General features: G+C 51.2%; 2 protein-coding genes across 2 annotated transcripts in view; both read left to right on the top strand.

Moving 5' to 3' along the window:
• Positions 1 to 6: 6 nt before the first annotated feature.
• LOC102037827 (E3 ubiquitin-protein ligase HECTD3) lies at positions 7 to 9,321 on the top strand. Its single transcript, XM_005423125.2, has 20 exons — positions 7 to 96; positions 487 to 579; positions 838 to 973; positions 1,379 to 1,494; positions 1,783 to 1,896; positions 2,273 to 2,355; positions 2,738 to 2,903; positions 3,370 to 3,451; positions 4,355 to 4,537; positions 5,076 to 5,128; positions 5,446 to 5,510; positions 5,935 to 6,038; positions 6,352 to 6,471; positions 6,813 to 6,902; positions 7,245 to 7,451; positions 7,835 to 7,964; positions 8,361 to 8,435; positions 8,595 to 8,676; positions 8,796 to 8,867; positions 9,125 to 9,321. Exons 2-20 carry the CDS (start codon positions 545 to 547, stop codon positions 9,207 to 9,209), a joined length of 1,998 nt encoding a protein of 665 aa, XP_005423182.1. The 5' UTR covers positions 7 to 96; positions 487 to 544; the 3' UTR covers positions 9,210 to 9,321.
• Positions 9,322 to 13,300: 3,979 nt separating this feature from the next.
• LOC102044637 (E3 ubiquitin-protein ligase HECTD3-like) overlaps positions 13,301 to 14,168 on the top strand; it is a 9,011-nt gene continuing 8,143 nt past the window's right edge. Inside the window, exons 1-3 of the mRNA XM_031058670.1 lie at positions 13,301 to 13,384; positions 13,467 to 13,589; positions 14,050 to 14,166. Coding sequence (XP_030914530.1) covers positions 13,301 to 13,384; positions 13,467 to 13,589; positions 14,050 to 14,166 — 324 coding nt within the window. The remainder of the gene's footprint in view (positions 13,385 to 13,466; positions 13,590 to 14,049; positions 14,167 to 14,168) is intronic.

The raw sequence follows: 14,168 nt of genomic DNA, 5'->3' as shown, positions 1-14,168 counted from the left end.
TGCCGACGGCGGGGACCGGCTGGTGCCCGTGGAGTCCACGGAGCGGATCCAGCGGCAGCAGCAGCTGTTCGGGGTCGATTACAAACCCGTCATCAGGTGCGGGGCCGCCGCGGTGTCCCGCTGGGTCCTTCCCCGGGGGCGCGGAGGCGCTCACCCCTGTGCCAGGCTCAGGATGCTTCCCCTCGGGCCCTCCTGCCCTGGGCTAGGGAACCCCCGGCCTGCTTGGACAGGTTTCATGGAAGTGAGGCAAGAGGGATGCCGGATGTGGAGTGAATCGGGTTTGGCTCGGGCACTGTGCTTGTCACATGCCCAGCGGGGTGTGGAAGGAGTAGACATGGGTGGAGAGGGCAACAGATGATGCTGCAGATGATGGAGGATGGAGCACGGTGGGGCTTTAAACGCAAATCTTCCCCTTACAACTACTACTTGTCACCAACTTCTTGTTCCTCTGGGATGTTCTCACTCCACTTCTCTGTGTTGTTTCAGATGGGAGCAGGTGGTGGATCTGACATACTCCTTGCGCCTCGGAGCAAAGCCCAGGCCCATGGAGCAGGATGAGGCTGCAGTAGAGAAGCTTCGGTATGAACTGTTTCCTGGCTTCTGCTATGGTGGGGGACAAGCTCCTGTCTTTTGTGACTGCCCACACAGCCGTCTCCTGCAGACCTGGGGGAGAGGGGGGAAGACAGGCATCTCTGCACAGCACAGTCATGTCCTAGATATGCCTGCAAAAAAGCAGGAAACCGAGCAAGGCAAGCAGGATGTGGACCTTCCTTTTTTTGACCCATTAGCCTGGCTGCCTCTTGCTCTCCAGACCCAGTAATCCCTTTTCCCTGCTAGGTTTGTGCCCCCAACATGGACTTACGAATGTGATGAGGACCTGGTGCATTTCCTGTATGACCACATTGGGAAGGAGGATGAGAACTTGGGCAGCGTTAAGCAGTACGTGGACAGCATCGATGTCTCGTCCTACACGGTGGGTTAAAGGGACAAGGCTACATCAGCCCCACTGTGCTGTGGGGCTGGGGAGCATGGGTAGTGCCTGCTGTGCTGCTCTGGTCTGGACTGCACTCTGTCTGAGGATGTGGGAGAAAACCCTGGGGAGTATCATGCAGCATGTTGTATAATGTAGCCCCTGGAGGGAAAGTGGTTTGAGAAGCCGGTGCTAATATTAGCTGCAAAGCTGATGTTAGGGAGGGTTTGATACTCTGTGCTGTGTGTGTGACCCCAGAGCACCTCGGAGGGTCAACCCCAGTGTCCTGTGTGCTCTGCACTCCCAGTGTCCACCCACAGCCCAGCAAAGGGAACAGCCCAATGTGATACCCTCTGACACTGAGATTCACTCATCTGATCTTCCTTGCATTCACTTGCCTTCTTCCAGGAGGACTTCAATGTGTCATGCCTGACCGATAGCCATGCCGACACATACTGGGAGAGTGATGGGTCCCAGGGCCAGCACTGGGTGCGGCTCAACATGAAGAAAGGCACCATTGTTAAGTGAGTCATCTCTCTCTGCTCTACAGAGTCATTTCTGCTCCACATGCTGGCTAGTGACTGGGGCAAGCTTTGCCACTCCCTCTCTGCCTGAGTGTCATGGCCCAAATTTGCCCTGCACTCCCTGCCCTTCAGCCCTTACTCTGGCTCTGGGCTTGAAGTTGGCTTCAGCATTGTCAGAGGTACCTGGGAATCCCAGCTTGGTAACAACATGACCAAGTGATGAGCGGGAGTAGTGATAGGTGTTCAGATGCACTTGCCTTCTCCTTAATGTCCTGCTTGCCTTTGCAGGAAGCTGCTGCTGACAGTGGATACCACTGATGAGAACTTCATGCCCAAGCGGGTCGCTGTGTATGGGGGCGAGGGGGACAATCTGAAGAAGCTGAACGACGTTGGCATTGATGAGTGAGTGGTGGAGGTGCACAGGGTGTCATGGCTCTTGCAGGGGCCCAAGCTGCTGAACACTGGCCTTAAGCAGGCATGCAGTACAAGCCAGGCTCTCTGGGATGTGGGTTCACTCTGCCTACAGTAGCATGGTACAGTCATCAGGGCTCTCCTAATCCAATTGTGGGACACATCAGAATCACAGTACCTGGACCTGAGTCACCAGCAGGTTCAGGAATTCAGCTGTAATTGTAATCAAGAACTGAGTTCTTGCCACAGGCTCCCATTTCAAAAGATGCAAACTGTCTTCCCTTCTTCCCTTACAAGTGTCTGAGTGGATTTTGGCAGGATGGATGAGGGAACCGCCCTTTAATCCTCATCTGTTCTGTGTTTGCAGGAGCTATATTGGGGATGTGTGCATCCTTGAGGACATGACAACACACCTGCCTGTCATTGAGATCCGGATTGTGGAGTGCAGAGGTAGGGCTGGTTGTTGTGGCCACATCCATAATGCACCTGTAAAATACTGTACATTAAGAGTTTATGCTGTGACTTGTACTTCTTCTCCCTGTGGGCTGTTTTAGATGAGATTCAAAAGAACCATGGGAAACTTCTGGGAGATCTGAAGTTTTGCACGTTCTCAGATTTCATCCTATCTTTCTCTGCCTTCAATAATTTAGTTATTTTTCTCCTGTAAATGCCCTGCTTCTTCTTCACAGAGGTATTTGGAGCTCACAGTGCCCAGTCCCAGAGCTGGTGGAGCTGGTACATTCCTACTGTTTTTGCTTATAGACTTCCTACACTTTATTTAAGGCTTGCTTTCTTGTGATCTTGACATATCATTTATGGTCTTCCTTGGCAGATGATGGGATTGATGTTCGTATCCGAGGCATCAAAATCAAATCCTCCCGACAGAGGGACTTGGGGCTCAGTGCTGACATGTTCCAGTTGCCCAATTTGGTGCGTTACCCTCGCCTAGAAGGGACTGACCCTGACCTGCTGTACCGACGGGCTGTGCTCATTCAAAGGTACTGTGTGGAGGGGGGCAGAGGTGCCATTGCCTGCAGGGATTGCTCCCATCTCCAGCGTGTACATGGCTGGAAGCTGTAAAAATATGACACTCCTCTTGAGACAGATGTCCTGGACACTGGAGAAAATAGCAGCCATCTGGGGACAAAGTGGGCTCTCTGGGGTGGCTTCCTTGTGCTTTCAGAGGAGTTCTGTAGCTCAAGTTTACAGTGTCTTGTGTGTCGCAAGCACAACATATCTGTGCAGTGTCGGGGGCAGGTGTATGCAGAGTCGCTTGTAAGGGATGCAAAATCAATGCAGTGCCCAGGGAGTGGGAATTTAGTACCAAAGGTTCCATGAGGTAAAAAACTATGCTGGGTTTCGTTTGGATCAGTTATTTTTCTGGTTCAGGGATGTATGGTCTAGAGTAGACATGAGCAGATCCCCATCACTCCTTGTTGCAATACCTTCTTCTTTGGAATTTAGGTTCATCAAGCTCCTGGACAGTGTCCTGCATCACTTGGTGCCAGCCTGGGACCACACTGTTGGCACATTCAGCAAGCTCAAGGTGAGCAGTTGGCTGTGTGTCTTGTTGGGGCCTCAGTCTGGCAGGGTGATGGTGCTTGTGCTGTGGCAAGGGAGGCAGGCAGGGCTTGTTGCCTTTAAAGCAGCTGGAGGGAAATACCTTCCTGAGCTCAAGTCACTAACACTGTGAAAGGTGATATTGTTTATTTTCCTGCTAAACTGCTGATGTAGAAGCATGTACATGTGGGCTGACAAGTGGACTCAAACCAGAGCATCTCACCCTCAAAGGGACTTGGATCATAGCAGCACTGGGCATGCAAGCTGGATCCACATCCCCTCCAAGATCTCAGCCCAGGACGCTCTGTTCCTGCGCTTCCTGCCAGCAGCTTTGAGCTGGCTTGTCCAAACATCAAGGCTTTTACCAGTAACATTCTTCCTGGCTTTAATAAGTTTTTGCTTTTCATCCTTTACATAGTGCTGAGTTCATCCATCCAGTTGTCTGTTTTCCTTATATCCCTCCAAGAATACACATTCTGGACATTACCAGGATAGGCCTATTCTGTGTGTTTCCAGGCCTGGTGTCAGAAAGCACTGTAATTCCTGTGCCAGGTCAACATGGACCCAAAGCATTTGGGGTTTTTTGTTTGTTTAGAGGAGCTGGCTTTGACTACTAAAAGGGATAGTAAGACCAGTGTTCTGGTAGAGTGAGGGTAAAGGAGACTCTAAGGAACACTGGAGTGTGAGCATCAGATGACAGCTGGCAGATTGAAGGCTGAGCTTGTTATCTCCCTTAGGCCAGAATGCAGAATCTTTCAGAGGCAGAGGGGAAGCAAATACTGTCAATGAGAATGTCTCTGTGCAGGAAGGCCCTGGGAAAGGGAGAAACCTAGAGGTGTGATGGCTTCAACAGAAAGTAATGACATGTTTTGTGGGTCCCTGTTGGCAGCACATCAAGCAGTTCTTGCTGCTGTCCAAGAAGCGTACGGCTCTCATTACCCAGTGTCTGAAGGACTCGGAGACCAGCAAGCCCAACTTCATGCCAAGGCTCTACATTAACCGGCGCCTGGCCATGGAGCACCGGGACAACCCTGCCCTGGACCCCAGCTGCAAGAATGCTGTCTTCACCCAGGTACTGTTCCTCCTGCAAGGGTCCCTGCTGCTCTGGGGAGACTGGGGCATCCCAAAATCAAAATGATCTGCATTAAGATGGGTGGAAGGGAGAGCTTGGAGCTGGAGACAGACCAAGCCTTCAAGGCTTCTTCATGTGACTCACAGGCTCCGTAATTACAGGTGCTGATGGTCCCATAAGGAATGATATCTATAAGGGATTTAGGATCTCTGAGTTAAAATCTGTACTCTATCCTGGATGCTCTCTGTGGCATGTTGTTAGTGGAGAGTGTAACAGTCCTGTTGCACTAAAAAGGCAGCAGAGAATTTTCATGTGACAGCAGTCAAGTAGCTGCATAGAGTTCTGTGTTGTGGTTTTACAGCAATGCTGATCTTCCTGTGTGCATTCTTCTCCCAATCTCCAGTAGATCTGGGGCTCTGTGCGTGCACAAACACCCCAAACTGCTGTGAGACTTGATGTGTTTGATGTACCTGTCTTCATGTGGCACCAGTTCTCCTGGAGAGGGGATACCAACCTTGATTGTCTCTGCTTGTTGCAGGTATATGAAGGCCTGAAACCCTCAGACAAGTTTGAAAAGCCTCTGGATTATAGGTAAGCAGTGTCTTGGGAAGGGAAGGCACCATGCAGAGCTGGGAGCTGTGTCCTGTTACAGCAGGGTGTTTGGGAAGCCCATGTCCTGTACTCTGGAGAGGGTTTGCTAGCACAGGAGCCAGCTCAGCCATGGGATCAGGGCCTGTTCCCCAAGGTGTCACCTCCCTACTGAGAATGCAGCTGTCTCTGGAGATTGAGATCTTGTCCTGTCCTAAACTCAGACTGTTCCACCCTAGTCCCTTGATGTCCCTGCTGTGCCTGTCCCAGCACCTCCTTGGCTTTGAGCAGCACCTCAGGTGATGCCTGGTTCTCCACAGGTGGCCGTTACGTTATGACCAGTGGTGGGAGTGCAAATTTATCGCAGAGGGCATCATCGACCAAGGTAGGGGCTGCAGGAGGCCAGAGCTCCTCTGGAGCAGTCGGGGGCTGATGAGGTGACTGTTGCTGTAGGTGCTTTTGTTTGGTTCCAGTGTTAATTCCCGTGGAGGAGAGAGGGAAGGCAGGTTGCCTTGTCCTGCCACCTCTGGCTGTGTCTCAGATAAAGAGTGCTGTTTGCTGGGAGGGGGACCAAATTTCCATTATTCGCTAACAGCAGCTTTACCAGTGCCAATGATCCTTCTGGCTGTTCTCCACAGGCCAGGCAGGGATGTTCTTTTTCTTGTCTTACTTTCTCCAGTGACATAAGGCTCTAGTAGGAGCCTTCTGCTCAACCCAGGGCCAGGAATCCTCATCTTTGCTCCATAACTCTGAAGATCAGCACATGGGGAGTTCACATCACTAAGAATACCCTTCTTTTGGGGTTGCAGGTGGTGGTTTTCGAGACAGCCTAGCAGACATGTCAGAGGAGCTGTGCCCCAGCTCAGCAGACACCCCTGTGCCTCTGCCCTTCTTCGTGCGCACATCCAACCAGGTGCTGTGCGTTGGGATGTTTGGGGCAAACCCTTCCATGCCTGGCAATGCAGCACTGTCCCTATCCCTTTGCATGCCAGGGACATACCTACTTGAAGCTTTTCTTTGTGAGGGGTTTGCTTTGTGGTATTTCATTTTAGAATATGCTGACAAGTGCCTGGATACTGGTCTGTCTCTGGGAATATTGCCAAGGGGGATGGGGGGTTTAGCCCACTCCTGCTGTGAGAAGTGCCCAGAGGCATGGCAGGAGTAGTTTGTGGTGTTTCATGCTGTGCTGAAATTATGACTTGGAGTTTTGCCTCTCGCTCCTACAGGGTAATGGCACTGGAGAAGCCAGGGACATGTATGTCCCCAACCCCTCTTGTAAAGACTTCGCAAAGTACGAGTGGATTGGGCAGATCATGGGAGCAGCTCTGAGGGGCAAGGAGTTTCTGGTAAGTTTTTAACCCCATCCCTCTGAGAAGATTTGCTGCAAAGGGAATTGATAGCCCTCTCCTGAAGCCTGTCTAACAGGAGCATGGAAAGGCTCTGTGGTCGCATACTGGGAAAAGAGGTATTTGGGGCCAAGCAGTTTGGAGAACTCACAGCCTGAGTTTTGGGGCATGATGCTGAGAGCTTGGGAGATAGCGTTTGGTCTCTACTCAGCTATGATGAGCTCTGCATGTAGAGGGAGAAGTAGGGAAGGCTCTTTGTGTCTGCATTGTTGAGTCCTATCTCCATCTTTGGTGAGGTCTCATTTTGACACAGACTCAATAAAATCTCTCTTCTTCTTCAGGTCCTGGCTCTTCCTGGCTTTGTATGGAAACAATTAACAGGGGAAGAGGTCAGCTGGAGCAAAGACTTCCCTGCTGTGGACTCCGTGTTGGTGAGAGGGACTGGGAGGCTGTGCCTATCCTATTCCTTGTGGCACTCAGCAAGGTGCTGATTTGTGTCCCTGTCCTCATGTCTTCCTCCTATGATATGTCAAATAAACACAACAAAGGGCAACTTTCAGCTATAAGGATGCACCAAATGCTCTTACAGAGATACAGCCATGCTGACTGCTGCTTTAAGCATGCAATGACCCAAGGTCTGCTAAACAGCTTTAGGGCAGCATATCCCATGTTGTGTCATTGTCGCTTGTCTGGGAAGGGAGAAGATGAGGGCTTGGGCACATCACTGCTCTCTGACCATCTCTCTAACATGGACTTACTTGGTGCCTGGACAGGTGAAGCTCCTGGAGGTGATGGAAGTCATGGATAAAGACACCTTTGAGTTCAAATTTGGGAATGAGCTGACCTACACCACAGTGCTGAGCGACCAGCGCATGGTGGAGCTGATCCCCAACGGCAGCAACACCGCTGTGCGCTACGAGGACCGCAGGGAGTTCATCCGCCTGGTGCAAAAGGCTCGGCTGGAGGAGAGCAAGGAGCAGGTGACACTGTCTCACCCTGTGGCTGGTCATTGGCTCCCAGACACCTGCCCACAGCCTGTTTCTGGTAAAATGCACTGTGGTTAGCATCCCTGTGCTCATTAGGGCAATGATATGCAACCCTTTCAGTGGGGTTCTGGAGCCTATGGAGCTGTTAAGAAGCAAAGTGGCTTCTAGTAGCACGGGTGATAGGGGGTTTTATTCACAGCTCTGACACAGGCTTTCTCAGTGGGTGCATCTCTCTGGGATCCTGTCCTGTTCCTTCAGGTTCCTTGGAGCATGTGCAAAGCAGTCATATGGCTTGAATCCAGTAGTGTCCCTAGGGTTAACCTTGAGTCAGGGAAATGGGCAAGACATGCTGCTTACCTGCCTTGTCTCCTTTTCAGATCATGGCCATGCAGGCTGGGCTGCTGAAGGTGGTGCCCCAAGCTGTTCTTGACCTCCTTACATGGCAGGAGCTAGAAAAAAAGGTCTGTGGAGACCCTGAAGTCACAGTGGATGCCCTGAAGAGGCTCAGTAAGTGAAGGGCTTTGCTGAAAACTCTTTTCCTGAAAGCAAGACTGTCTTCTGTCTGTGCTGGCACAAGGAAAAGCGTGGGAGGCCAGTATTAGCCTTTCTCACAGTGAGACTGTGGTCCTGTGTACTTCTTGCCTTTAGCTGGGTGCTGATGAGAACAGGAGTGTCCTTTGACTCCGTCCTGGGCCTCATAGTAGAGGCTGGGTCATCCCTTGGCTGCCAGTATCTGAGCCCCTGTGGAGCTGAGATGTGGATCTGGCTGTGCTTCCTGAGAGGGGCCTAACCATCTATGTTTCTTGCACCTTGGGTCTATGTGGTCACAGCCTGCAGGCACTACTGCCGAGGAGGGAGGAGCTCAGATCTTTATTAAACTCTTTTCTGTATCCTTTGTGACAGCCCGGTTTGAGGACTTTGAGCCACAGGATACCCGAGTTCAGTACTTCTGGGAAGCACTCAATAACTTTACCAATGGTGAGCAATTTTCTCTGTCCGTGCATATCTTGTGCCATGACAGCTCCTGCCTGCTGGCTGGGGGCTGGGAGGGAAACCACTCAAGGAAAGCAAGCAGCTAGGCTGAAGGGACTGCTCGCTAGTGCTGGGTTTGCTGATGTCTTTGCTTTTTCTTCACAGAGGATCGCAGCCGCTTCCTCAGATTTGTCACTGGCAGAAGTCGCCTTCCAGCACGGATCTATATCTATCCAGACAAGATGGGGTAAGTCCATTCTTCCGTAGACTGCAAAGCTGACAGATCCCACACCACAGGGGTGTGTTGTCTGGGCTCCCTGCCATGCTGGCCTGCTGGTTCTAACCAGTTTGTCACGTTCTCCCCAGCTCAGAGACAACAGATGCTTTGCCAGAGTCATCCACCTGCTCCAGCACTCTCTTCTTGCCCAACTATGCCACGTAAGTTTTGGTGCTTCCCTGTGTCTGGAAGACTGTGTGTGGGCTCTCTTCTTAACCTTGGTGCTGATCCATTGGGCCCCATCACTTTGCCACACTTCCATCCCCTGCCTGTCCCTTGTGGCTGCTGAGTTTCTCTCTGTGAGTCCCTGGTGAAGCATATCCTCCATTTCAGAAAACATCTTGTCCTTTCAACTGGCAAATCCAGCAATGGCAGCTCCTCCTTACCTTTCTCTTTTTTTCCTTCCTGCCATCCCTAGAGCCAAAGTATGTGAAGAGAAGTTGCGCTATGCTGCCTATAACTGCGTGGCCATTGACACAGATATGAGTCCGTGGGAAGAGTGATGTTGCAGCCTGACCAAGCAGCATGGACAATTGTTCAAGAAAACCATGCAGTGGGAAGCATTCCCTTGTCCCCACGGGATGTGTATATATATAATAAATATATAGGTGTGAAGCCTGGCTGCCAGCAGTTGACATGAAGGGTTGGGTCTTCAACAGGGTGGGAGCTAACTTGGATTGTAAATGTGATTGTGATGATGGAACCCTGGCTGAGCCCTCATGCATCAAAAAGCTGGTAGGCTTTTGTAATGAGTTTCTTCTCCACGTCATCTTGTAGCTCCACAATGCTCACTCCTTCCAGGCTGCACTTTGCTCAAACAAAAGTGGGGTAAGGAGACAAAGCTGCACAGCACTTACAGCACAGGACAGAACTGTGAGCTGCTTCTGAGACGAGGGGGTGGCCAAGATGATCGGTGTGTCCTGACCATGCTCTGTTGCCTTGTTCCTGCTCTCAAATGAGGTCAATGGAAATTAGATCGTTCATCTAGGATTAAAAAGAATGGGGCGGGCTGGTGGCAGGTGCTGCAGGGGTGTCTTTGGCCACCAGGTGTCATAACAGACCTGCACAGCAGGACTGTGGGAGATTCCGAAGGGACTCCCATGCTTTTACATCACACAGAATCTGAGTTCCTGTCATTCCTGGCACCTCTTACACAGCAGAGACTGCTGGGGAAGCTGCTCCCTCACAGTGAGTGGGAGCTGTCTGCTTCCCTTTTGTTCTTTTAGTTCTGTATCCAGCATGCTGGTGGCCTGGCAGCTGTGCTCCCAGGCTCTTTGGGCCTCAGTTTACCCCTGAATGGCAGTGTTACAACTACTCTCTTCTAGTTCTCATGGAGATCTGCTGTCAGGGCCAAGTTCATCTTCCAGACTGCAGAGGTTAAAGCAGTAGCAGGCATAGCAGTGCCAGGCTCTGCTGCCCTCCTCTCATCCATGGGAAAGGACATGGAGGTTTCAGGTGAATAGGAAGAGCATTTGCCCTAGGGCAGTGTAGAAACCGGGTACCAAGAGTTGGAGCTCCTTGAGCAGATGGACACATGCTCTGTGAGTGAGGGTGGGCAATAAAACCTTCACAACCATTTGGAAGTATTTGTGGATCTTCCCAGCTCTGGCCAGGGCTGGTCATTGCCTAGCACTGGGAGCTGCTTGATGTTAGTCTGCATTTGTACCTCCAGCTCTATCTTCAGCCTGTGTGGTCTGTTGGACCTCCACTACTGTGAGTCACAGAATCACTGGGGCTGCACTGGAGTGGGGCTGATGCTGTGAGTTAAGATTAATCCTGTCTTAATGTTTCATGGCTTTTTCTCCTCTGTTGAAGGAGTCTGTCATCCAGAAATCACTTCCAGTTATAAACAAAGTCCTTCCCTTCACTAGTTTCTTTTGAAACATGTATTCCCAGAACTGCCAAGGAGGGTTTTTACTAAAAGGGATATAGGACCAGGAAAGAGCATGTGCTGCCATCTGCATGGTGGTGAGTAGAGAGAGCACAGGGTGAATTAGGGAAGCTGTTTATGGCAGCCCTTGCCTGCAGCAGGGCCTTCCATGATCAGCTGCGTGGGTGTGAAGTCCTGTCTGCTGGAGGAGGTCTTCTGTAAACCTAGAGCTGTTCCAGAATTGATCTCTGTGGCTTTGTGGCTGATTTCAACCAGCAGTGTGAATGGGAACAGGAGTGGAACCAGTGCTGGTGGCTGAGTCACTTCCTAGGGTGTCTTTTAAATGGGCATGAGTAAGCTGGTGAAAGGACTTTGATCTGCTGGCTTGCCCTCAGTCAGGAGTGTTGAGGAAGAAGCCTGCAGCAGTGAGCTGGGATTTGAAATAAGCTATCTGAAAAGGGACTGACATTGGGATGGAATTGATACTGCTTTTTCCAGCCTTGTCCTCTTACCTCTACCGGACATTAGCAGGAGGCCACATTATTAACTGAGCAGAATTAGAAGCAGCAATAAAATAGACTCCTCTTTTTATTGCTGGGCAGGTGTTAGTTAGTAAGTAGTTCAGGCTGTGATGGATAAGATGGCACTAGTCTTTGGTGGAGGGTGAGCTGATGTCACCTGCTGGAATGGGCAGGTTAGGAGCCAGAGCTCCTGCAGGTTAGGAGCTAGAGCTGCTTGGGGTGATCAGTTTTAGGGGAACAAGCACCTCTGGCTCCCTACCCTTGGAAGCAACTGCAGCTGAAGGAGAGTAACTGAGGCAATTACAGAGGTATACCCAGAACACTTCAGGTTTCTCACTGAGATGTGTTTAGACAGCTCTGTTCCCTCTCATTATCTGCATACACAGCCCCAGCCTTCCATGATGAGGAGAGAGCTGCTGTGCAAGGCGACACAGAGAGCAGAACCTAGCTGAAGTGGTGGGATCCTTCCCTAGAAGAATTGTGGCACCTCTGTCTTTGGAGATGCTTAACACTTCTTGTACAGCCCTGGGCACTGTGATCAACCTTCCAGTCTCATCCTACTGACTTTAGATCTAGGCCCTCCATAACCTGAAGCACTTGATGACTATGGAGTTATCAACTAGCTTTTTCCCACATTTCCTGCATTTCTCTACTCTTCCTTCCAACAAAGTCTTTTAGCATCTGAGACCTCTTCTTTCCTGCCACTGAGTGCTGCCCAAGGGCTTGCTGGACTCTGGGGAAAGGCTGTAGCTGGTGTCAGGGATTTCTGTTCAAAAGATACTTGTAGTAGCAGGACTCTGGCCCTAGCAGAAAGGGAATCACCCAGGATGCTCTGGATTTAACTCCTACAAGCATACTGAGAAAAAGTTTTTTACCATATAAACTATTGTTTTACTGTCTATTTTGTGTTATCACCATATGCATGTTGGAGAATTGCAGCAGTTGCTGCTGTGGTGGTGTACTGGGGTGGAGAGACCAATGAAAGCCCCTCTAGTAGGGAGAGGAGCCCATTGCAGCAGTGAGATTGTTTGGTACATGGTCAGAGGGTCTGGAAAATCATGGCAGCTGTGGAACAATGCCAAGATAACCCACTGATTGTGCTGTTAAATTTGCTGTGCAAAGGTAAGCTGGGAAGAAGGGGCTGGGAGTGGCCTGGATGTCCTCTGCGTGATCCTCTCATCTGCAGCGTTTTAAAGCCAATCACAAACTGAATGTCTGCTGTGACAGCCCAGCAAATTGTGGAAAAGGTCAGCCTGGCTCAACTCTGTCCAATCTCGGGGCCCAAAATAGGTGTTAGATCAGTGCTGGGTCCCGTTTCTTCTCTGCTCTCTAAAGCTGTGGGTAGGAACTGTCTCCTGTCGTGTTTCACAAGGGACAAATCAATTGCCCCTGCCCTGGAGTCCTGCTGCATGTGGCCTGGGGCAAGAGAGTCCTGATTATCAGGAAGCAGCATCTGTGTGTCCTCGCCCCAACAACCAGTCTCAAATCAGTGGAGATTGATTTTCAAGCCAGTGCCATCCTAAGGAAGGTGCTGGTGTCTCTGTGCTGCTGAGGAGCATCTCCATGTGCCAGAGCTGCAGCTCTACAGGGTGGGTAGGGGTGAGCTGGGGGAGGGAGTGATGTCATCATGGTTCCATGTAACCACTCGCTCTCTCCTGCCTTCAACTTGCTGGATTGTGATAGAATAGTGTCAGGTGATCAATAACGCACATGTAGTTAGCTGTTCTTGTTATGCTACTACTACCCTGGAGTATGACAAACTCTTAGTAGTTTGACAGGTTCTGTCTGTCCCTGCCTCGTGTAGGATCTAGAATAAAATGAATGAACTAACTGCTCCTGGCCTTCCTGATGATTTCTCAGGTCTGCCTGGAGCTCCTGTGTCCTTCTGTTGGGTTAAATAGTGGATGTGACACTTGGGGACATGGTTTAGTCATAAAAATGGCAGTGCTGGGTTAACAGTTGGAGTCTATGAACTTAGAGGTCTTTTCCAGCCTAAATGATTCTGTGATTCTGAGCAGCAATGAAGACTGGTGTTGTGAGAGGCAGCTGGAGGTGAGGCAGAAATCAGCCCTGCCATGTCTTGCACACAAAGTAGCGTCACATAGGTGACTCAGAGTACTAACTGGCTTAACCGTTTACAGCAGCTCTGCAAACCAGTGGTACAGGGTGACTGGCTGCAGGAGGGCCCAGGACCCTCCTGGCTATGGTTACTGCAGGTAAGAGCAAGGCTGAAGTCTACATTTCTTCCGCATCGTGGTTCACGGCAAGGGAGGTGGCCATTGCTGCGGTGAGGCACAGTCATTCGTGTTCAATAGCTAACACTGCAGGGATGAACAGCTGTTGGATCTCTCTGTACTGTGTCTTTGCAGGCAGGGATAGAGCTGGACTCTGATCTGCCAGGAGAGCAGGCGGGCACCAGGGGACCTTTGAGCTCTGCCATCTGCTTGTTTCATGATCCTTCAACTCAGCCCTTTGTGCCCAACCTGAAGAAAGTAAGGTAGCATGGGGTGGAGCTGAGTTGCTCTCTGCCATGCCTTGCTGTGGAATGCAACAAGCAGACATGACATGGGGTGGCACACTCCATGTTCAGGGCAGGGTGGGGTAGGTGGGGTTTGGTGCTTTTGGGTGTAATGGCCTCACTCCTGCTGCCAGGATGCCTCTGCCACCTGGGATAAAGCTGTTCCCTGCCTGTCCTCCTCCCCAGCAGTGCTTGGAGCATCTCCACCTGCTGCAGGCCTGCCCAGGGCAGGGATATAACAGCCAGAAGCTGGCTCTCTCATACCAGAATTCCCACTAACCTCTTTTCCCTATCCAGGCTGGAGATGTAGCCCTGTGCCCTGATGCCACAGGACTCCCTCTCTGCTTGTCGGAATGCAGGCAATGACAGAGATGTTGGAGGCCGGGAGAGAGCACATACTGAAGTGGGCGTAACAGAGTCACATTTTGGCAAAGGGGGCCCGGAACTGGAGACCGGAGCGCCTGCGGCCCGAGAGTGATGAAGAAGCGCCGGGGCGTGCCCGGGGCACGGGCGGAGCGGCGCCTGCCTGGCGTGGAGGCGGCAGCTGGGAAGT

Source organism: Geospiza fortis, unplaced genomic scaffold (assembly GCF_000277835.1).
Source record: "Geospiza fortis unplaced genomic scaffold, GeoFor_1.0 scaffold333, whole genome shotgun sequence".
Lineage (NCBI taxonomy): Eukaryota > Metazoa > Chordata > Aves > Passeriformes > Thraupidae > Geospiza > Geospiza fortis.
This window is presented reverse-complemented; position numbering and strand designations above follow the sequence as displayed.

Coding starts and splice junctions, on each gene's coding strand:
- LOC102037827 (XM_005423125.2), top strand. CDS start 545: ATGGAGCAGGATGAGGCTGCAGTAGAGAAGCTTCG. Junction 1,495..1,782: donor AAGAAAGGCACCATTGTTAA/GTGAGTCATCTC, acceptor TTGCCTTTGCAG/GAAGCTGCTGCTGACAGTGG. Junction 8,677..8,795: donor ATCTATCCAGACAAGATGGG/GTAAGTCCATTC, acceptor CGTTCTCCCCAG/CTCAGAGACAACAGATGCTT.